General features: G+C 56.0%; 2 protein-coding genes across 2 annotated transcripts; both read left to right on the forward strand.

Moving 5' to 3' along the window:
- Positions 1 to 3,512: 3,512 nt before the first annotated feature.
- On the forward strand, positions 3,513 to 8,712 carry PTMS (parathymosin). Its single transcript, XM_053199615.1, has 6 exons — positions 3,513 to 3,593; positions 3,766 to 4,449; positions 7,448 to 7,519; positions 7,715 to 7,793; positions 7,936 to 7,997; positions 8,168 to 8,712. The coding sequence occupies exons 1-6, from the start codon at positions 3,513 to 3,515 to the stop codon at positions 8,216 to 8,218; spliced, it is 1,029 nt and encodes a 342-aa protein (XP_053055590.1). The 3' UTR covers positions 8,219 to 8,712.
- A 1,348-nt stretch (positions 8,713 to 10,060) lies between these two features.
- On the forward strand, positions 10,061 to 16,456 carry LAG3 (lymphocyte activating 3). The gene is made up of 8 exons (XM_027074154.2): positions 10,061 to 10,611; positions 10,906 to 11,053; positions 11,425 to 11,711; positions 12,454 to 12,711; positions 13,125 to 13,400; positions 15,272 to 15,514; positions 15,789 to 15,919; positions 16,254 to 16,456. The coding sequence occupies exons 1-8, from the start codon at positions 10,554 to 10,556 to the stop codon at positions 16,392 to 16,394; spliced, it is 1,542 nt and encodes a 513-aa protein (XP_026929955.2). The 5' UTR covers positions 10,061 to 10,553; the 3' UTR covers positions 16,395 to 16,456.
- The last annotated feature ends 5,891 nt before the right edge of the window (positions 16,457 to 22,347 follow it).

The following is a 22,347-nucleotide window of genomic DNA, read 5'->3' on the forward strand; positions in this document are numbered from 1 at the left end:
AAGGGGGCAAAAAGAAAACTTGGAATTTAAAAACTTTACCTCTACTTAAAAGTGCGTAGAACGTGATGATGGATACAACTGGACGGGTAGTGTTCATGATGGATGTGCTTTACTGTTGTGAGGAGGCTTTCTTTTTTTTTCTTTTTAAAAAATTTTTAAAAATATTTTATTTATTTTTGATAGAGAGAGACAGAGCACAAGTGGGGGAGGGGCAGAGAGAGAAGGAGACCCAGAATCCGAAGCAGGCTCCAGGCTCCGAGCTGTCAGCACAGAGTCTGATGCGGGGCTCAAACTCACAAATTGCGAGATCATGACCTGAGTCGAAGTCGGACGCTCAACCGACTGAGCCACCCAGGCGCCCCTCTTTTCTTTTTTTAAAATGTTTATTTATTTTTGATGGAGAGAGAGAGAGAGAATGAGAGAGCATGGTGCACACACATGAGCAGGGGAGAGGCAGGATCTGAAGCAGGCTCTGCGCTGTCAGCACAGAGTCAGACACAGGGTTCGAACCCATGGAATTGTGACATCATGACCTGAGCTGAAATCAAGAGTCAGATGCTTAACCGATTGAGCCACCAGGCACGCTGTGAAGAGGATTTCTTAAGGAACATTCCTGTAGGCAATGAACTCAAACGTGAGCAAACTTAGGCTGGTTTAGGCATCTCTCTAGGGGTCCCTCTCCTCTCAACTCTCCACTGAATTTTGAAAAGATGAAAAAAAAAAAAAAAGGAAAAATGAGGAATAGAAAATGAGTTATTGGAAGTGGAATGAGAATAAAAAAAGCAGTGAGGAGTCCAACTCCTTAGCAGTGGGGAGGTCCAACTTTCAGGTTTCTGTTGTCCAATGCCTTCACTGATAACTAGGCCTTCCTTAGCACTTAACTTATCAGATAAACAGGCAAGCTGAAAAACCTCAGGAAACTGGAGAGAGGGAAGAATTCAGTTAGGAATAAGATAGCAATTGGGACACCTGGCTGGCTCAGTCGGTGGAGCATGTGACTCTTGATCTTTGGTTTGTAAGTTCGAGTCCCAGGTTGCGTGCAGAGATTACTTAACAAAATAATAATAAAAAATAAAAAGTCTGCCTGGGTCCTTCCCTCACAGAGCTGACACTCTAGTGGGGAAACTGAAGAACCACTTGCCACATTTCAAAAGACTGAGAAGGTAATAATTAGAATTGAACACCTTCCAGACGGTAAGGAAGTAAATCTCTAGGATGTCAAGCCAGAAGTCCTGGTTTCCAGGGGCTCATGCCTCCCTTATTTTCACCTGGCTTCCCTTTTCCAACCTCCAGAAAATTCGTAAGAAGCACCAGGTTTCCACATTCAACTAGTGGGAGAAAATCTCAGTTGGACTGGGGAGTAATAGAACCCTATGAATAGGCAAGCCTCTACAAGGTCTCAGAAATAGTTCTCTGGAAAGGAGCAAACACAAGCTGGCATCATTTAACACCGCTGGCCCCAGAGGCCCAGAGACTAACCCTAAGGGGTATGGGGTTAGGCTTTCAGCTCACGGCTTACTCCAAATTCATCCTAAGTTTCACTTCTAGCTTCTTTCTCCTGAAGCCAAGACTTCAGGAGACTGGTCTGCTGTCCAACCAGACAGGAAAGCATAAGAGATGCTTCTCCCATGCAGGAAGGGAATTAGATTCAGGCCTTCTGCTTCCTGGATCTTTTTCTTGTGGTCCCTGGGGACCCTAGTGTCCAAACTCTTAGATTCTCAAGGCACTCCCTTGGGCCTTGGGGCAGGATTCCCATTCTCTGCCTCTCCATCTCGCTGGAATTTTCCACTGCAGCTGCCTCCGCTCCCAGACACCCCTCCCTGGGCAAAATTCCCGGCTCCCTCCGCCTCCCCTTCCTAATCACACCTCATTCCCACCCCCAGCCCAGAGGCCCAGCCCACAGTCCGGCCCACTCCCCACACTAACCCCGGTGGTCCCAGTTAGAGAAATGGGAGGCCAGGCCCTCCTACAAGGGTGAGAGGGAGGGTCCCAGGCTCTCTCCAGGGCGGGGAGAAAGGACAGTGGAGGGGCTGGTCCCCTGTGGGGCTGGAGTGGGGGGAGTGGCCCTCCTCAAATCCCCATATAAGGCAGGGCAAGCAGTTAGACTCCTGGATTGGTTGATTCAAATGAGCATTCCACCTGGCAACAGGGTTTCTATTGGCTCTGAGGAAAAATAGGAGGAAGGTGGATGGAGGTTGTTGGTGGCGGTGATTGGAGGGGGGAGGGGAGTGGAGGTGACCGGAGTGGGGGGCGGTTACCAGGGCAACAGGGTAAGAGCCCAGCAGGGTGTCCGAGACGGCAGGCGGGGCTGGGTGGTGGAGAAGGGGATGAGGAAAGGAGGGTGGGAAGGAGAGGAGAGACTGACAGGAGGGAGCGAGACTGGGAGACTGGGTGGGGGGTAAAGGAGAGGGGAGAGGGAGAGAAATGAAGCAAGAAGAGTACAGAGATGGAGCGGGTCAGAGATCGCTAAAGACATCAGTGAGTGAGTCAGAGAAACAGATCGAGATAGAGATGGAAAGATCTCCGAGAACGATGATCAGAGTCTGTCCGGCAAGGAAAAACCTGGGTGGGGCTCCAAGATTTTTGAGGAGATGGAGACCGAGAAACTGATAGAAGAGTCAGAAAGAGAAATTGGGAAGTGTGTACACCACGGGCCCAAAAGATGGTATTTTTAAGCACTCAGATACCAAATGATGATGATTGATCAGTGTGTCCTTCTTAAGAAAATGAAAATAATAAGACAAATAATGATAATGATAGACAAATATGGGAGTGTACACACACCAAAGGTATCTTTTTCCAAACCCTAGCCTTCCACTCCATCCACCTTCCTGACGGTTAACACACCCAGCTCCTGAAATTCCAAGCTTCTCAAAATCATCCAAAGATACCAAGACTGAGGGCCTGGAACTGAGGATGAGTGGTACAGGGCGGGGCTGGAACTCCAGACCTGAACCCCTTGCAAAGGGGGCAAATACAATCCAGAAAGGCTAGGGAAGATGGCAACCGAAGAAAGAGAAAAGGAAAGAGAGGGAAAATGTGGACAATCAGGACCTGGAGAGGAGTTGGAGGGAATCAGCAAAGGATATAGGGCCTGGTGACAGACTCACATGGGACAGGAACAGTGTGGTCTGGGCGGGGGGGGGGGGGGGGGGGGGTAGGGGGAAGAGATCAGAGATGGAAGGGTAGAAGAGGGAGATGAGAGGTGGAGAAGAGGCAACCGAAGAATGAGAGATGTGAGGTATAAATTGTTGTGAGGGAGGGGTCTGGGTACAGATGAATGAACAGGGATGAAGAGAAAAAGAAGGCCCAGGCGAAGACAAGTGAGATGAGATGGGCGAGTAAGAGCGGTCCGAGATGGAAGAGAAGGAAGGAGCCTGGAGGGCCTCTGACACCTCTAGATCTCGAGAAAGATCCAGGACGGGAGGAACCCAGTAGGGGTCACAAATGTCAGCCTAGGGCAGGACAGAGGGTGTGCTGCCCTTTTGGCCCTTCCATCTTAAGGCCAGAGAATGGAGATGCAGGACGGGAACGGAAAGCCAGCGCGATGTGGAAGTAGCTCCGCCACCCTCTTCCTCTTCTTTAAGCTTTTGGTTTCTCAAATACCTGCCCGGCCTTTCCATCTGCTTCTCCCACCCCATCCCTTGGCAAAATCTCAGGATTTCTTGCGGGGGGGCCGGGGGGGGGTTGGGGGAGGGTCAGTAGGATTCTGGCCATCCCTCCAGTCCGCCCCCAAAAGACAGACTCCACTTTCGCAGGCAGTAGGTCGGGATTCGGAGAGGTCCCTCCCCGCAGGAACCCCACCCCTTTCCACCTCCTCGCTCCACTCCTTTTCTCCTCGACCGTCAGTCTCTCCATTTCCCCTCCTGGTCCTGTCCTCCCTCCCGCCTCTCGCGCGCTCCCTCCCCTAGCTTTCATCCTCCTATCCCCACCTCGCCAACCTCCGCTTTCATCCCCCTCCCCTCTCCTCTCCTCCCCGCTCCCGCCAGCCCCACCCCTGGGAAGCCCCTCCCGTCGGGCAGCGCCGCCTTTATAAGCGGGTTCCCTGCCCGGGGGCGGCAGCGGCTGGTCGGCGGCAGCTCTGCTGGTGCGGGGGCGGCGAGCCGAGGACCGAGCGACCGCGGCCGGAGCGCGCCGGCCACCGCCCGCACCGCCCTTCCGCCCGCCCTCCGGACGGCCGCAGCCCTGCGGGTCTCCGCTCCAGACCCACCCCCGCCCCACCCCGCGCGCCTCTGCCGCCTCTTCCAGAGACCCAGCTTGCTGAGCGGCCGCCGCTGCCGCTGTCGCCGCCGCCGCCGCCACCGCGCCAGGTTCCGGCCGCGGCCACCCTCCGCCGTCCAGGGCCCCTCCGTCCCGGCCCCGGGACCCCGGCTCCCCGCCAGCCCCGGCCCCGGCCCCGGCACCATGTCGGAGAAGAGCGTGGAGGCAGCGGCCGAGTTGAGCGCCAAGGTACGGGCGGGGACGGCGGCGGCCCGGACCGCGCGCGATCCCCGGGCTCCGCGCGGTCTTGCGCCCCACGCTAACCCCGACGGCCCCACGCTGCCCTGGCGCCGGGTCCCGGCGGACCCCACTCCGCCCTCCCCCCCGCTCCCCTGCCCGGCGCTGCCTACCCCGCTTCGCGCGGCTCCCGCCAGCGCCCTCTAGCTTCCAGAGCGCCGCGCGCCGCGCGCCGCGGCTCCGGCCTCGCCGCTCGGCCCGCGCCCGGCCCCCGCCGCCGTCCCCACCCCTCTCCGGCTCCGGCTCCGGCTCGCGCGCCTCTACCCCGTCCGCTTCCCGTCGGAGCGCGCCCCGCTCACTTTACCGTGCCCCTCCCCCGCTCCGTCTCTCCGCGCCCCGTTTCCCCGGCTCTCCTTCCAGTCTGACCTCACCTTTCCTCTCCTAAGCGGTTTGAGATCCTCCAGAGTAAACAGGACTCTCCCGGGAGGCTGCCGCTCTCGGGCCGCTCCCCTCGAGGCCCGACCGCCTCTTGCTTCTGTGCTCGGACAGCTATTGCCTGTGTCTGTTTTCTCCTTCTCTCCTTTCCTTCCCTTCCATCTATATCCATTTCTTCCCCCACTGGCCTTCAGCTTTCTTTTCTCTCCAGAGCCCCCTCCAGCCTCTCCCCTCACCCCCCGCCCCCTTCACGCTTAAAGAGTCTTGGATTCCTAAAAATCAGAAGCGGGGCGGGAATAGCCTTCGAGAAAGCTGAAGCTCAGCGTTACATGGCATTGCATCGAGCCGTCCTTGCTCTCATCAGCTCCCTTCCCTGGCCCCATCCCTTTGCCCTTGCCTCTCTTCCAGCCTTCCTCTAATTTCCCTAGGGAACCTGCTGAGTGTCGCTTTGGGAAATTAATTCGGCCAGCGCTTGGGGGCTGGGAGCCCGACTTCGGGGGAGGGGGTAGGGTTGGTTGTTGAGGAGGTCACAGAGGTCTCCTAGAGGCCCCAGAAGTGAAAGAGGGCAACCAGTGGGATTAAAGGCAGTGGCAGAGAGGGGCTATGTGTGAGAGCTGATTAGGTGTGCCGTGTGGCCCTCCGGTGGGCTGTGCGGTGGCATGTGACTTCACTGAGTAGGTGTCTTTGTATGTCTGTAATCCAGCGAGTGTGTGGGACTGCCCGTGTCAGTTACATGTGTGCATGTGGAGACGTAGATGTTCTGGAGCCATGTTGCTGCTTTGTGAGTGCCAAATGGTTTTGCTGTGCTCTCGTGCTGTCTCAAGAGTGTGTGCCAGGATGCCCAAACACCGGGCCATGTGTCTCCGGATCTCGTGGGCGCTCCTCTGTAGCTGTGTGTGTGAATCGGTGTCAGCCTGTGTCAGTGTGTGTGCCTGTGTTGAGTTAATGAGGCCAGGGAGCTGCTTAGCACAAGACCTAGGTCACACACCCTCCTGGAAAAGGGATCAGGGAAGGACAGTGACCAGAAGGACAGGACAGGGGAGGAGAGGGCCCGGCCCCTTGGACTTTGGTCTCTGGTAGTCTCCCTCCCTCCCTGACGTTCTCCCTCCCTCCCTCCCTCCCTCTCTATCAGGCCAGATGGGAAACTCCGGCCAGGGCAGCACAGACCTGGTGCTGGGGCCCCCAGAGAGAAGCTGACTAGCCCCTGGCTCTCTAGGCCCAGGATGTAGAGGAGAGCCCACCAGGTAGTAGAAATGCCATCCCCACCATGTGGCAACGAAATGAGGGCAGGGAAGTGGCATGAAGAAACCTAGCTGGAGTGAGAGGGTCCAGTGTTCTGTGTTCCTCTTAAAGGGAAAAGCTTAAAGGGAAAAGGGAATTGAGTGTCCCTCCAGGTCAACCATTCTGCACCAACCTCTACTCCTATTCCTGATCCTGTTCCAGAAAGGACACACCCTCCCGGGAGAGCCACTCACACAGAAAACTTCCATCCACATGGAATCAGATACACAGAGTTGCACACCAGCACCACATCAGATGGCACAGGGACATCCACAGTTGAACAGTGCCTGCCAAGGGCGGTTGGGGTGGGGGTGGGGGGGTGTGGAAAGAGGACTGGAATCTAAATTGGAAGGGCCAGTGTGATGTCCAGAGAGAAGGGACCCATGCACAACTCCTGTCTGCCACATCAGAATAAGACATCAAAGGTGTGCCTGCTGGGTGGGCTCCTGGGGTGAAGGAGAGAGAGGGGGGCAGTGGAGGGAGGGCACTCTAGGCAGGTACCTTCCCCTACTACATTCCCATCCCACCCCAGACCTTGTTTGTCTTTCTCTCCATCTGCCATGTCCGATACCCTCTCCCTTCCATGTTTCCTTTATCGTACTTTACCTATGTTGCCCCTGGAAATGGTGACTTCTACCCTTCCACACCACTGCCTGCACCAGGGGCTGGGCTTAGGGAGGAGGAAACTACTCGGAACTGGTTTGGAGTAGGTGTGCATCAGGCTGGGGTGCTCTCCCTATTCCTGTCGTGTTTGGCCAAGTAGGAGCCTGAGGAGTTGGGGGACACACAGACAAACAAAGGCATTCAAGGCTGAGAGGGGAAGCCGGGAGGGATGCCCAGGAGAGAGAATACTCAGGAAAAGGCCCCAGAGGTAGACAAAAGGCAGAGCAGGGCAGGCTGTGGGAGGGGGCAGGCCAGGAAGGCGGAGGGACCTCAAGAGGGGGTGGGGCATCAGGGCTGCGAGCAGATGGAGGGGATTTGCTTTGCTGAGCTGAACTCTTCAGCCCAGGAGGTTTTGGAGAACTTGATGGGGGTCATGAGCAGTTACCGTGGCTGTCCATTCCTCTATCTTCATCACTTTTCTCTCCTCCCTTGAATCTTGGGGAAGGTGTCTGGTCTCAGCCCCTTTGTGGCCGTAGGGACCCGGGGACCTCTGTTCTGCCTCTGAGCTGTTGTAGCCAACTCCTCCGTTTTTACACTCCTCTAAAGCTCACTGCAGAGGGAGAACGGGGCGAGAGGGACCGGCTGCAGTTCATTTGTGGTGAGAGGAAGGTGACCTCTTTCTCTCTTGCAGGACCTGAAGGAGAAGAAAGAGAAGGTGGAGGAGAAGGCAAGCCGGAAAGAGCGAAAGAAAGAAGTGGTGGAGGTGCGCAGGGGTCAGGTGGAGACTCAGATCCCCCCTCCAGTTACCTTGGGGGGGCTGGGTCCTGCGTTTGCTTTGGCCCCTCCCATCCTCCGCGCCCCACCCTTTGGGCCCTCAACACCCCTGCCATTGGTGGTGGTAGAGGCACACCGCCAGCCTGGCCAGCCTGACACTGCTCTCCCTCCTGGTCCCCCGCAGGAGGAGGAGAACGGAGCTGAGGAGGAAGAAGAAGAAACTGCTGAGGACGGAGAGGAGGAGGATGAGGGGGAAGAAGAAGGTGGGGAGGGGCAGGGGAGGCTGGGCTCAAAGGAACAGAGTCAGGGTGGGCTTGAAGACCTGAAGCAGGGCTGAGGGCGACCACAGGGGGTCTGTGCCAGAGCTTCCTGCCCTTCCCCAATGACCCATTTCTGGCTCCTCAGATGAGGAAGAAGAAGAAGATGACGACGAAGGGCCCGCGCTGAAGAGAGCTGCTGAAGAGGAGGTTTGGGCTGGGTTGTGGGGCCTGAGGGGCTGTCAGGGCTGCAGCAGGGGCTGGGAGCCCTTTGGACTTGGACCTGGATGCCTGTGGTGCCCGGGCGGGGGCTGGAGCAGGGCAGGGACAGGGGGAGGTCCCTCTCCCATTTTGCAGCTACCCCAACTCTCCCTCCACAGGATGAAGCGGATCCCAAGCGGCAGAAGACAGAAAATGGGGCGTCGGCATGAGCCCCCCTGCCAATGGGCTGGGGGTGGGAGGCCCCTCGGGGCCTGGAGGTGGGGGTGGGAACAGACGAGTGCAGCCACTCTTCACCCGGTTCCTTGCTCTGGGCCCTGCACCAGAACTGCCACCCTCTTTGTCCCCAGCCTTCTCATGTCCGCCTCTCCAGACACTGCCCCTTCCATCCTCACTCTGCCATTGTTCCACCTCCCGACCTGCTCCATCTGAGCTCCCCAATTGCTCCTCTCCCTGTCTTTGCTCTCCTCTTCCCTTCCCCACCCCTCCTCGGGTAGCCTCTCCTCCCTCACCTCTGCATCCCAGCCTCATGTCCTGCCCATCCCTACCCTGCCTGATCCTTGAGTCTCCCTCAGATCCCCTTCTCTCAGACAGCGCCAGGCCGGGGTGGGGCCAGGGTTGGGGCCGAGCCCCACAGCTGCCCTCCTCCCCTCCCCTCCCCTTTTTGTATAATTTAATAAAGAAACGGTCGCGCTTCTGTTTTTAACCTGTCTCCTGCTTTCCCGGGGCAGAGGGAGGAGGGTGTCAGGTTCTGTCAGGACCCTTTTCTTCTGTAAAAAAGCAGTTGCACCCTCCTACCACCCACCACTCAAGAAGACAAGATCAGCACTCCAGGGATGGACAGGGAGCACAGCTTCTCTGAGAGCTAACTTCTGTCCTGGTTTTAGATTCTTGGGGATTCTCCTCCCCAGCAGAACGTACACACTTCCCTGCTAGCCCACACCAGGTCTAGACACTGCTGAGCCCAGTGGAAAGCTACCAGCTCTGTTGTGCTGAACCAGGCAAAGAAGCAGCCTCAGAAACAGGAAGTCCCGCCCCTGAAGTGGGAGAGGGCTGGGAGGCCTGGGTCTCGGCCTCCTAGGACAGGGAGTGAGAGTTGCCTGGCATCAAACGTGCCCTAAACCTGGCACTGACGAAATGAGCCCTTGGGCAGGCCGGGGAGAGAAGTCCAGGGCCTCTTGGGGTTCCCAGGTGTGGTGGGGGCTCTTGGCACCTGCACTCCACCCCTCTGGGCTGGGCTCCTCAGGCTGGGTGGGGTGGAGAGCAAGCGTTCCCCTCTGTCAGTCAGGCTTCCTTCCCTAGTTCTGTCTCCGTTTTTCTCGAGTTTGATCTCTGTTGCAGGATTTCTGCATTTCACCACATCACCCTTGCCCTGTCTCACAGTTCAAAGCCTCTGGTTTGGGAGAAACTGATGAGGACACAGTGGTCTGAGCTGGAGGGGGGTGTGTGTGACTCAACCCCATCATTCTTCAAGAGGACACCCTTAACTCACCCAGCATCAGGACTATACACCCAGATACACACACCTTTTGGCTCATACTCCCTAACTGACCAGGGCAAATTAATCTTTGAACCTGCCTCAGTTTCTTCATCTGTACAATGGGGAAATATCACATTTCATGAGTTACTGTACGTAAAGTGTCCTATACAGTGCCTGGCATATAATGAAAGCTCAATATAATGTAGCTTCCCCCGCCCCCTGGACTTGGGGTTCCCTTCCCCATACCTACCATCTTTTAGGTTCATTGTACTCCCAGGAACCATTGGGCAGGTGGGGAGTCCGGTGTTGTGCTAAGTGAAAGTCTGGGGAGGTTAAGGGAATGAGGGAGGAGATGGCACCAAGGGAAGAGCTTGCTAAGAAAAAAAAGTGTTAATGTCGGCACTGGAGTGGCAGCTTAGAGATGGGCCGGCAGGTAGTTCCAGGCAGAAAAGGCTTTTGGAGAGAACCAGAAAGGTCCCTGGGGAAAGGATTCAGAGGGAGGGAGGGAGGGAGGGAGGGAGGGAGGGAGGGAAGGGGGGGGTGAAGGGTTGGCGGGGACACCCAGGACTGAGGAAATAAACAAGGGGAGCGCCACCACAGAAGTGGAGGGTAATGCTGCTGGGAATCAACCCCCTCAGACTTTCCACTGCGAAGCGAAACTGTGAGCCCTGGGGTGTGTGGGGGGGCAACGGGGAGGGGAAGTGGGGAAGGTGGAGGGAAGGCAGAAGGACAGGGGCGAGGGCCCTAGGAGCAGCAGAACTGCCTCCCAGCTCAAGACAGCCACCTGGCCTCCACTCTGCTCTCTGCCACTGCCTTGCCCCATTCGCTGGGACACCCCCACCCCCTCCCCCAACTCCTGCTCTCCAATCTGGCCGGCTTGCCTCTGGATTCCAGTCTCTGGTACATTGGTTCTTGCCCCTACCTCCAGGCTTCTGTCCCTGTCCCTCTTTTAGATTCCCTTCTTCCACCCGGTATCTTTGCAGAACCCCTCTTTTGTCCATCTGTCCCTCCCTTCTTTCTGACCTCTTCCCTTTGGGGGGCTCAGCGTGGCCCAGGCCTAAGGGGAGATGTGGGAGGCTCAGTTCCTGGTTCTGCTGCTTCTGCAGCTGCAGCGGGTGGCTCCAGGTAAGATGGGGCTGACCCTCTGGGAGGGTTGCCCTCCAGACCCACGGGGATGGGGGGTGGTCAGCAGGGGTTTCTGGACCTCACGGATGCCAAGGTCCTTAGCTTGATTCTTCTAAGGCCTTGCTCCGGGTAGTCTTTCTGCCCCAAAGCCTCTCCATGGTCTTCCCGTTGGGTGGGGAAGGGGCAGCCCAATGTCTACTTCAGCCCTGTTTCTCCTTCAGGTAGCTGAGGCTCCTCTATTCCTCAGTCTTCTGGCTCATGGCCCCTCACCTTGACCTCTCTTTTCCTCCCCAGTGGAGGCTCCAGGGTCTGAGACAGAGGTCTCTGTGGTGTGGGCCCAGGAGGGGGCTCCTGCCCAGCTCCCCTGCAGCCCCACAATCCCCCTCCAGGATGTCAGCCTTCTGAGAACAGCAGGGGTCACTTGGCACCATCTACCAGACAGGTATGCACCCCGAACTTGGGCAACAGAACCCCCAAATCCAACAGCAATGGCACCCAGACTCATAACCCAAGGCCCAAGCCAGCCTCCAGTCTCCTGCCCTGAGCTGTCGATCCCCCAGAACCCAGTGGCTCGGTCTCCCCCGCTGCCTTTCCTTGGAAGACTGCTCCCCTCACACCTGCATCCCTTCTATGCCCGCCTCTCCAAGCGTGGATGGCGCTGGCCCCACCCGAGGGGGGACGAGGATGGGGACGGTCAGCGGTCAAGAGATCTTTTGGGTGGGTTTCCTCATCCTCGAAGTGGGGCTGGGCTGCATCTCGCCCCGGGCTTCTTCCCCCTCGAATTTCTCAGTCCCGTCCCTCTCTCCCGTCCAGTGGTCCGCCGGCTCCCGCGCCCAGCCTGCGCCCCGCGGCGCCCTCCGCCCAGGGCCCGGGGCCGCGCCGCTACGTGGTGCTGATGCAGGCTCCCGGCGGCCTGCGCAGCGGGAGGCCGCCCCTGCAGCCCCGCGTGCAGCTGGAAGAGCGCGGCCTCCAGCGCGGGGACTTCTCGCTGTGGCTGCGCCCGGCCCGACGCGCCGACGCCGGCGAGTACCGCGCTGCGGTGCACCTCCGGGACCGCTCCCTCGCCTGCCGCCTCCGTCTGCGCGTGGGCCAGGCCTCCAGTAGGTGGGGGCGGGCCGTGGGGAGCGGGGCTGGAGCAGGGCGCCGCGTTCCCCGCCGCCCCGGAGGCAGGAAGGGCTGGGGCAGGGGCTGTGCTTCTAAGAATGCGCCCTGGGCAGGGCGGGAGAGGGCCGCCCCGCGTCCCCCCCCCCCCCAACCCGCCCCCAGGAGGGTAGCGGAAGGGGGTGGGGGGGCAGAGTGGAAGGTGCCCCCAGAGAAGCATGTGTGTGGGGGAGGGGAGGACCCTAGGGAGAGATTGTATCACCCCAGGAACTCCCCTCCCCCACCCACCCTGGGAGTGCCAGGGTGGAGGAGGGGAGGCACCCCTGGGTTGCGGGGGGCGGGGGGGGGGGTGGAAGAGTGTTGGGCTAGAGTGACTCATTTCAGACTTCTGTAGCTCAGCGGGTGGGCTTGGTGGATATCCTCGGGCAAGGCCTGGTGAAAGGGGAGGGTAGACCCAGCCGAGTAAACTGGAGGCACCGGAGGCAGGGGTGGGGGGAAGTAGGCAGAAGATTCCTGAGCATCCATTCTAAGCGCCTCCATGTGCCAGGCACTGGACTGGGGCGGGGCGGGGGAGGGGGTGTTGCGTGGTGGAGCGGGGCAGGGGGGCCGGTGGTGGAGGAGAGCTGGAGTGGAAAAGACAAAGAAGTCTACAGCTTGGGGCCTGTTTCCAGCCTAGTTGGCCTGCTGCGTTCGGAAGGTGTTTCTTGTGGAGCTAATCACACCTTCTTTATCCTTGAGCAGTGACTGCCAGCCCCCCAGGGTCTCTCCGGATCTCCGACTGGGTCATCTTGAACTGCTCCTTCAGCCGCCCTGACCTGCCAGCCTCTGTGCACTGGTTCCGAGGCAGAGTCCCTGTCCAGGAGTCCCCCCATCACCACTTAGCTGGAAGCCTCCTCTTCCTGCCCCAAGTGAGCCCCTTGGACTCTGGGCCGTGGGGCTGCCTCCTCACCTACAGAGATGGCTTCAATGTCTCCATTACATACAACCTCACTGTTCTGGGTAACTCCTCCAGTCTGACTTCATACTTGACCACAACCCCTTCCTGCCCCCCTGACACCTCCCCCTGACTTATGGGTCCCCAAACCAGGTCTCTGGCAGCTGGTGCCCACTGTGATTGCCTGGGCCTCACTGTCCAACTCCCTCATAGTATCTCGCATTGCAGCCTTTTCACCGCCTTCCCCTCTTCTGGCTTTTCCTTGTGGCCTCACTGGCCAGCCTTTGGTCTCCCCCCTGGCCCAGCCCACATGGGGGTTTCAGAGCATCCTCAGCTCATCCACATTATCTGCTCCCTTGCACCCTTCAGAGACTGACCACCTCCTTTGTCTTCTGCCTCCCTTACCTACAGCTCCAGGGCTCCAGCCCCTCTGTGCCTCCTGCTCTCAGCTTCAACTCTGGCTTCTCTTTTTTCCCAGGTCTGGAGCCCTCAGTGCCTCTGACTGTGTATGCTGGAGCAGGTTCCAGGGTGGAGCTGCCCTGCCACCTGCCTCCCGGTTTGGGGGCCCAGTCTTCTCTCACTGCCAAGTGGGCCCCTCCTGGTGGAGGCCCCGACCTCCTGGTGGCTGGAGACAATGGCAACTTTACCCTTCCACTGGAGGCTGTGAGCCAGGCCCAGGCTGGGACCTACACCTGCCACGTCCATCTGCAGGGGCAGCAGCTCAGTGTCACTGTCACCTTGGCAGTCATCACAGGTCAGCCCCAGGTGGGAAAGGAGTAGGTCCCATCCCAGGGGAGCTGGGACAGGGAGGGAAGGCTGGCTGGGGAGAGACTGGGCAAATCTGCTTCACGATGCCAGGCCACTGGGCAAAAGTCGCGGAGGCTGCCCTTGTGGCCTCCTCTTTTCTCGCCCCCACATAAGGAACCACCGAAACAGAAAGTCTCCCCTGAGTCACTAGATGAACATTCCACCCTGCTCTGAATGGGGGGCGGGGAGGAAGGGTCTGAGAAGTTACAAGGACAGGTGGCAAAAGTTTGAATGGTTCAGAAGAGGTGGAATATAGCTCTGGAATCCTTGTCTACTTCGGGACCAGGGCTTGGGTTAAAGTTGCAGGAAGTGGCCTGGATTTGGGAGGAGTTAATCAATCAGTCCCTTGGTCAGCAAATATTTACTGAGCAAGGGCTTTTTTTTTTTTTTAAGGCAGTATAAAACAAACACAGGAAGAAAAAAAAAAACCCTCAAAACTCAGAAGTATGTGTTGATTGATTGGTAACTATGAGCCACAGCAGCTTGGCTGTGTCCTGCCGTACTCACCTGTGGCCGCTAAATAGTGGTACCGAATAGTAGGTGCTTAATAAGGTACATTGGTTGAAGGAATAAATGAATATGGTAACAGTCGTACATCTCCTGAGGGTCAGTGCTGAATTTCCACCTGTTCCAGGATACCTAGATATGGTACCCCCACTTCAGCCTCACTCTGAACCCCATCTTTTCCTCACACTGAGCCCTCTTGCTGACTTAGCCTTTCTGTCAGTAACTCCCCCCCACCCCATCCCCGCCCCAATCCCACTTGCCCTGACACTTAGCCTCTCACTTCCTCCACATCCAGTCAGTTGACAAAGCCTCCCAATTCTTTCCATCCAAGGTTGTCTTCATCTTCTTCTTCTTTTGTTATAAGTTTATTTATAGTTATTTAGAGAGAGGGATGGGGAAGAGCAGAGAGAGAGAGACTCCCAAGCAGCCCCCCACAATGTCAGTGCAGAGCCCGACGCGGGGCTCGAACCCATGAACCATGAGATCATGACCTGAGCTGAAATCAAGAGTCAGACGCTTAACCGACTGAGCCACCCAGCTGCCCCTGTCTCAGGTCTTCTTGAGCATCAGCTGTTTCGTGTTAATGTTCCATGCTACGTCATGACAGCTCACTGGGAGAGACTGTTACCCCTGTTTTACAGAGAAAGAATTTCTCAAATCACACAGCTGGGAAGTACCAGCCTCGGGGTCTAAGGTCAGGTGTGTCTGTCACCAAGTCTTCAGGTGCCTGTACACCATGCTCAACTCAAGACCCTTCACCATTGGTGTCTTCTTACCCGTGCTGTCACTGTACAGCTCTGAGATGCTGTCTGTAGATCAGCCATCTGTGGGTCAGTTCACTGTTCTCCGAACGTTCGGAAAGGGGGGTAGAGTTCATTCGGGGGCACCTCAAGGCAGGGGACACTGACGTGAGCCAAGTCATGGAAACAAGAAAAGTGTAAGGCGTATGGTGGTGGTGGTGGTGGGGCAACATACCTGACTGATATTGGGGTTCCTGAACATTTGGGTAGAAAGTAATGTAAAAGAATCCAAAATAGTATTTGCTATGTGATCCTTCTGGGCCAGTTTGAGTTTGAACTGTCCCCTGAAGGCAGTAGAGAGCCTGGAAAGCTTTGAGGCAGCAAGCAGAGTGATCTGCCCAGAGCTTTGTCTTGATAAGATTAATTTGGCCATGACCCTGATCTCCTCCCCTCAACCTCACCCAATCAGAGCCCAGGTGAGTGCAGGGCGATTGAGACTGGGGAGTTGACTCTGTGGTTTCAAGTGAGGGGGTCGGGCCCCCAAAGGTCTCTTCCCTCTGATTTTTTTCAGTGACTCCCAAGTCCTCTGGGTTACCTGGCAACCCGAGAAAACTGCTTTGTGAGGTGACTCCAGCATCCGGACAAGAGCGTTTTGTGTGGAGCCCCCTGGATAAGCCGTCTTGGGGAAGTTCCCCAGGACCCTGGCTGGAGTTGCAGCAGGCCAGACTCATTTCTCAGCCCTGGCAGTGCCACGTGTACCAGGGGGAGAGGCTTCTCGGGACAGCGGTATCCTTCGCTGAGCCGTCTGGCCCAGGTCTGAGACCCCACAGCGCCACAGCGCCAGCTCCAGACCAACCATCTTGATCCCGCTTTCCAGACCCCTCCCCTGCCCCATCCCAGCTCTTTTCTTTCTAACCTCCAGCTCTTGTCCAGGCCTGAACTCACTTCTGCTATTAATTAGCTAACAATCCTGCATAAGTCCCTACACTCTGGGTCTCACTGTCTCATTGGCATCTGTAACATATGACGGTGTGGCAAGATATCCTTTCAACTATGACCCTATGCCTAATGCTGTACTTCTCTTGTAGGTGCCCAACACTCTGGGAGGGCCTCAGGTCCCCTGAAGACAGGCCAGCTCCATCTGTTTCTCATCCTTGGTATCCTGTTTCTGCTCCTTTTGATTACTGGAGCCTTTGGCTTTCACTTTTGGAGAAGACAGGTGAGCCAGGGACCTCTCCCTGCCTCTCCCCACCCCCCGGCCCCCTGCCCTGGCAACTGGCTTCCCCTCCCTTTAGTTTTCTGAGTGCTGTCTGGCACCCTCTCCTCAGGGAAGATGACCAAGGTGGACTCCTGATCTTGCCTGCAGAGCCCCTTCTTCATAAGCCTCTCCAAGGACCCCTTGTGCCCGAACGACCCAAGAGAGGCTTGAAGGGACTGAGAAAAGGCCTGGGACCAGATGGGGAACACAGGGGACTGGGAAAGAATAGAGAGACTCAGTATTCTCCATATTCCCTTCATCTTTCTCCCCACCCACCCTCCATGTCTTCCCATAGTGGCGTCCAAGAAGGTTCTCTGCCTTGGAGCATGAGATTCACCCACCTCAGACCCAGAGCAAGATAGGGGAGCTGGAGCCAGAACCGGAACTGGAACCGGAGCCCGAGCCGGAGCCCGAGCCGGAGCCCGAGCAGCTCTGACCCGGAGCTGAGGCAGCCAGATCTCCACAACTCAGTCTAAATAAACTCCCTGTCAGCAGCAATCCTGAGTCTGGCTGCTTCTTGTCCAGTGAAGGTTCTAGTCTCTGCCCAGCCTCTGGGGGCTCCCTTCTCCCACCTCAGCCTTCCGACCTACTTTCCCCAGCCAATCTCTCTTATCTTCCTCTTTTCTGTTTCTGGTCTCTTCGTGATTCTTTCTGCCTTGGTCTTTCTCTTGCTCTCTCTCTCTCCTGGATAGCTTCTCTGACGCTCCAGAAGCCCTCACCCCTTACCTCGGCAGCTCTCTTCTGTGTCCTTCGCTATTACGCTGGCTGCCCTGGTTTCCTTCGTATTTTTGTTCCCCTGGCCCACCCCACCCCACTCTTGGCTCCATTTCACATTGTCCTTGGTCTTCTTGCTGCAGGGCACGGGCACGCACGCACACACACATGCACACACGGGGGAGCCCTGCCATGTCACGTCCTCCAGGGGATCAGGTCTTGCAACCTTTCTGGACAGCTGGCGTGTGGATCCTGCTTGCCTCCACCCCACCCCCATGTTCCTTGGCTCTGGGCAACCTGTCTGGTCCCAGGCATGAGAACACACTGCCACCCAGTGGTCACTGTTTGTCATACCACAGGAGGTCACCGGGCAGGCTGGGGCGGGCTGGAGGAGATTAACGGCGCTGGGGTCCAGACAGGCACAGATCCCTGGTGTGCAGTCACCATCTTTGTGCTATTCACTTTCTGTGGTCCGCACATGAGCGTGCACCAAGCGGTGGTCATATACCGTGTACGCTATCCAGGAGAGGCACTGAACGATGCATGCCTCAGGACAAATAGCCCCGGCCCTGGCAAGGTTGTGATCCAAGTCTGACAAAGGGACGTGCTGTGAACAAAGGCCCCACATGGGGAGAAAAATGGCCAGCAAGACAGCTGGCTATGGTGCAGCTTTGGGAGTCCCGAGACCCAGCTTCTGATTCTATCTCTGCTGATGTGACCAGGGCTTGATCTTCTCAGCCTCAGTTTCCTCATATTCAGTGGAATAATGATAATGACCCATTAAAACAGATTGCCGTGAGTACCAGATAGTAAAAGGGCTTTGAAGACTGAGGTCCCCCATTCACGATGTGCTTGTCTAATGACCCATTTGTGAAGGAGGCAGCCGGCCTCCGTGTTCCAGTCATGCCAGGAAGTGCACGTAAGACCCACAAGCCTGCCTGCCTTCCGTGTTGTCTCTCTCTTGGAGAGAACATTCACCTGGGCCACGCAGATGGTCATGCAGCAGAGGACACACACAGCCTTAGCCCCCAGCAGCTCCCACCCCAGGGACCTAGACCTCCACCTGCTACATGTGCTGGGCTCTGGATTTGGCTGCAGACAGCTCTGGCAGGGCACGGACAGGAGGGAAAAAACACTGAAAGGCAGTGGGAGTGAGTCTGCAGGAGCAGGAGGCACAGGAGGTCATGTGCACATGCTGTGGCAAACACACCAGGTACCCCCTGAGCCTGGGTGCCATGTGCACGGTGACACGAACCATGAGGCTGAAGACATATCCCTGTGGAGACACGATGGCCAGAGACTTGGGGACAGAGGGATACCTTTGGGATCCCTCTGTGCAGAGCCTTAGAAGTAGAGGGACACCCTCTGAAGCCTGAATAACAAAGCATTTAAGGCGACCTGAAGTTCTGAGCCTTAGTATGGCGGTGATCTTGTCACAGGTTGAGAAACAGTGGCACAGAAAGAGACTCTGGCCCATAATGACACTGTCAAGTGCAGTCCTGAAGTTCCTTTGAGAAGCCTTGAGGTCCCCCCTTGTTGTGGCCTGGGGATAGCTGCCGAGGAGACCCTCGGCTCTGCCCTAAGACCCTGCTCTCCACAGCTGTAATGGAAGCCCCCATGTTTTAATGGGGGTAGGGGTTTCCTGGAAAGTTCTGTGGGTGGCAATTTTCCTCTCTACTGGGTAACATCCTATGCCCTTTGGGCTTATGAGAGTAGTCATCAAGGATTCACCGTCGTCTATGTGGGGACTTCCCCATGCTCCTGAATGAAGGGGACAAGGAGGGGACAGAAGCAGAGTGAAAGGCCACCTTGTTCCTCTACCCACTAAGGAAGAGAAGAGCAAAGGGTACAAGGAGGAGGGGGCATGGGGCTTGTGCATACAGGGTTCCTTTTATTCATTCTCACCCCCTCCTCTGTGGAGTCTCTCCTAGGGGTGACACATCCCTACTGCCCCTTCAGCTCCTCCAACCTCCCCCCACTGCATCCAGCAGGATAACCACTGACTGTTCTGCTGACCTCTTTTTCTCTTTTTTTTTAATGTTTATTTATTTTGAGAGAAAGCGTAAGTAGGGGAAAAGTGTAGACAAGCAGAGGGAGAGAGAGAATCCCAAGCAGGCTCCAAGCTCAGCGTGGAGCCTGATACGGGGCTTGATCTCACCAACCACAAGATCATGACCTGAGCCAAAATCAAGAGTTGGAGGATTAACTGGCTAAGCCACTCAGGCACCCCTCTCTTCTTCTTTATCTTTTTTTTTTAAAATTAATTAATTAATTAATTTTGAGAGGGAGACCGACAGAGGGGGAGGAGCAGAGAGAGAGGGAAAGAGAGAGTCCCAAGCAGGCTCCGCACTGTGAGCATGGAGCCCAATGTGGGGCTCGAACTCATGAACTATGAGACCATGACCTGAGCTGAAACCAAGAGCCCAACGGGCTCAACTGATGGAGCCACCCAGGCACCTCCTCCTTCCCTGCCTTTTGCTGTCCTCTTAACTCTCCCAGGGAGCTAGGTGAATTCATCTTGCATCTCCAAGTTTATTGATAAACCAGTGTTCCAGGTTGAGGTCCTGAGGGGAAGGGGCATGAAAGAGGCAGGGAACTCAGGAACCTTTGGTGGGGGCTGAGGTGAGGGCTCATCTTAAACCCTTGTTAAAGAGGACAGAAGCTCTATTTGTTACCTACTGCTACATAACAGATCATCTCAAACCTTAGTAATTTGAAACAATAAACATATGATCTCACATAGTCAGAAAGTTAAGAGCAGCTTAGCTGAGTAGTTTTCTTTTTTAATGCTTATTTTTGAGAGACAGAGAGCAGGTGGGGGAGGGGCAGACACAGAATCCAAAGCAGGCTCCAGGCTCTGAGCTGTCAGCGCAGAGCCTGACATGGGGCTTGAACTCACAGACCTCGAGATCATGACCTGAGCTGAAGTTGGACGCTTAACTGACTGAGCTACCCAGGCACCCGGGCTCCAGGATCTCTTGTGAGGCTGTTGTTAAGATGTGGGCCAGGGCTATGGTCAATCTGAAGCTTTGGCTGGGCTAGAGGATCTGCTTCCAAAAAGCCTCCCTCAGGTGGCTGGTGGCCAGAGGCTATAGTTCCTCCCTGCGTGGGCCTCTTCCATTTTTTTTCTTTTTATGTTTATTCATTTTTGAGACAGAGAGAGCATGAGCGGGGGAGGGGCAGAGAGAGAGAGGGAGGCACAGAATCTGAAGCGGGCTCCAAGCTGTCAGCCCAGAGCCTGATGCGGGGCTCAAACCCACGAACTGTGAGATCATGACCTGAGCTGAAGTCGGCCACCTAACCGACTGAGCCACCCAGGTGTCCTGGTGTGTGGGCCTCTTCATAAGGCTGCTCACCACATAGCAACTAGCTTTCCCAGAGGAAGAGAGTGGCCAAGATAAAAGCTGCCATGTCTTTAAAACCTAATCTGGAAAGTGATATACCATCACTTCTGCCCTATTCTATTGGTTGCACAGGCCAGAGCTGGTACAATGTGGGAGGGGACAACATAAAGGTGTGAACTGGAGGTAGCAGGAATCATTGGGGGCCATCTTGCTTATGATAGCTTGGCTCTCATGGGGGAACAGTGTCTGAAAGAGAGGCCAAATGAGGAGAAGGAGCAACTCTGAGTTCCTCCACCCTTAGCCTTTGCAGTGGGCCCAACAGCCTCCTCCAGTGTCTACTGTCCAGAAGTTCTGGAGGCCAAATGAGGTCCAAGGCCTTGCCAAGTCAAGTGTGTTAGGCAAGAGGCCATGTTGTGCTCATTCATACCCGTGGTCACATTTGCCGGGTGTCCCCCACCCTCGGTCTGGTCTTCTCATCTCCCTGGGGCAGGGCAGGCCCAGAAATTTCCCTGCCCCACTTCCCCCGACAGGCAGAGGTGTTAGGATTCAGGCCTGAGCCCCTGCTATTGCCCCCCTAGCCCCCACCAAAGGAGGTGAGCAAAGAGCTTAGGTGTCCCTGCTCAGGCCCACCCCCAGGTGGAGTTAACCCTTTGAAGGGAAGGGGGTTGGGGTGAGGATACGTTCCAGCTGCTCCACTCTGTGGCTGGCAGTTTCTTCAAGGGCTGCAGGTGCCAGCTGGCTGAGCCCAGGCCAGACTGTGAAATTTGCCTACTCAGACCTCCCATGGGGTGTGGGAGGCCCAGGAACCTCCCTCAGAGTTGCCAAAAGCGGTCATGGTGTTAGGGACAATATGGCTGGGCTGGGGGTGGGGCAGCCCTCCAAGACTCTGCTTCCCAAAGAACAGCCTCTGTCGCCCCTCCGGTACCTCCCCCATCTCCAAGCCCTGCCCCCAGCCCCCTTTGCGGAGGGTGTCAGTGAAGCTGCAGATGTTTCTGGTAAGGAGGCCACCACAAGACTGCACCTGTGGCTTCCAACTCTCTACTCCACAGGCTGCCCTACCCCTTCTCCAACAGCCTGGTCCCCGACACTCCATTAGCAGTCCACGATGCGCCCCATCTTTCGCCTGCCTTGGCCTCCTTCCCCTCCTCCAGTCTGGAGACAGAATACAGGCAGCAAAAATAGCTCTCTGCCAAGAAGCAGGATTCTTCTGGAAATCCCCATGGTCCATGGGTATAGGCCTATGATGGAGCAGACAACTTAACTTCAGTTTCTTCTTCTGTAAAACAAGAATAGTAATACCTACCAAAAAGTCTGGCCTGTGCTAATGTACATGAAAGTGCTTTGAAAATGGAAAATCACTCCGTACATATGAGGGATCATGGTAGTGTGAAGTCTCAGAAGCCCCAAATGTGATTGTTGGCCTCATACCCCTCTGTCACCGTGGGAGAAGACTTCTCTTAGCCATCATCCTGGCCTTTGCTTTTTTTCCTTCTTCTTCTTCTTCTTCTTCTTCTTCTTCATTTATTTGTTTATTTTTAAGTAATCTCTACCCCCCAACTTAGGCTCAAACTCATGACCCTAAGATCAAGAGTTGCAGGTTCTTCCAACTGAGCCATCCAGGTGCTCCCATCTTGGCCTTTCTCAATGCAGAGGAGAGGCAGTGGGATGAAGGGGACAATCCAGGGATGGGGCCCCAGTAGGTAAGTTGGAATCCCAGTTCCAGCAATTACAGTTAATAGCTCTGTGACTGTTAACAATTTTCTTAAACTCTTTGAGCCTAGTTTCCACATCTGTATGACCTAGAGAATAATAATTATACCCTATCATGGCTGTGGGGCTTAAATAAAATATATCGCCATATCAAGCACATGGCGGTCCTAAGTGTTCAACATAAACTTCCTCTCTCTTTTTGTTATCGTTTCCCGTGGAAACCAGAGGGAGAGCCAGGTTCTTGGGGCCTGTTGACTCCTGAGGATCCATCATCACGGGCTGACAAGGTCACAGACCCAAGAGCTGGATGGCATCCCACAGTCCATTGGGTCCATGGCTTGCAAATTGGTGGCCCTAAGCTAGATCCAGTCCTTGGAATGCCTTGTTTGACTTACTCAGGGTTAGAACAACAACAGAAAATTTGTCACCAACATTAGAGTTAGGGGATATTATAGAAATGTTTGTTTTTTCCACCTTCCCTTGACATTTTGGTAGAGCTGGCTAGTCTGGGTTCACCTATTCTGGTGCAACCTCTCCTATCAGCTGGAGCTGTGTGGTCCATGGCTGCCCTCATTAGATGAGGCCAGTAGCCCCCTCCCTGCCCCCTGCCAACTTCCTTCG

Source organism: Acinonyx jubatus, chromosome B4 (genome assembly GCF_027475565.1).
Source record: "Acinonyx jubatus isolate Ajub_Pintada_27869175 chromosome B4, VMU_Ajub_asm_v1.0, whole genome shotgun sequence".
NCBI lineage: Eukaryota > Metazoa > Chordata > Mammalia > Carnivora > Felidae > Acinonyx > Acinonyx jubatus.

What these genes read in the sequence shown, in the direction of transcription:
- PTMS (XM_053199615.1), top strand. Translation starts at nt 3,513, where the DNA reads ATGGAGATGCAGGACGGGAACGGAAAGCCAGCGCGATGTGGAAGTAGC. An exon ending in GAAAGAAAGAAGTGGTGGAG is followed by an intron (nt 7,520 to 7,714) that starts GTGCGCAGGGGT and finishes GGTCCCCCGCAG; the next exon opens with GAGGAGGAGAACGGAGCTGA. An exon ending in AGAGAGCTGCTGAAGAGGAG is followed by an intron (nt 7,998 to 8,167) that starts GTTTGGGCTGGG and finishes CTCCCTCCACAG; the next exon opens with GATGAAGCGGATCCCAAGCG.
- LAG3 (XM_027074154.2), top strand. Translation starts at nt 10,554, where the DNA reads ATGTGGGAGGCTCAGTTCCTGGTTCTGCTGCTTCTGCAGCTGCAGCGG. An exon ending in GCTGCAGCGGGTGGCTCCAG is followed by an intron (nt 10,612 to 10,905) that starts GTAAGATGGGGC and finishes TTTCCTCCCCAG; the next exon opens with TGGAGGCTCCAGGGTCTGAG. An exon ending in TGGCACCATCTACCAGACAG is followed by an intron (nt 11,054 to 11,424) that starts GTATGCACCCCG and finishes TCTCCCGTCCAG; the next exon opens with TGGTCCGCCGGCTCCCGCGC.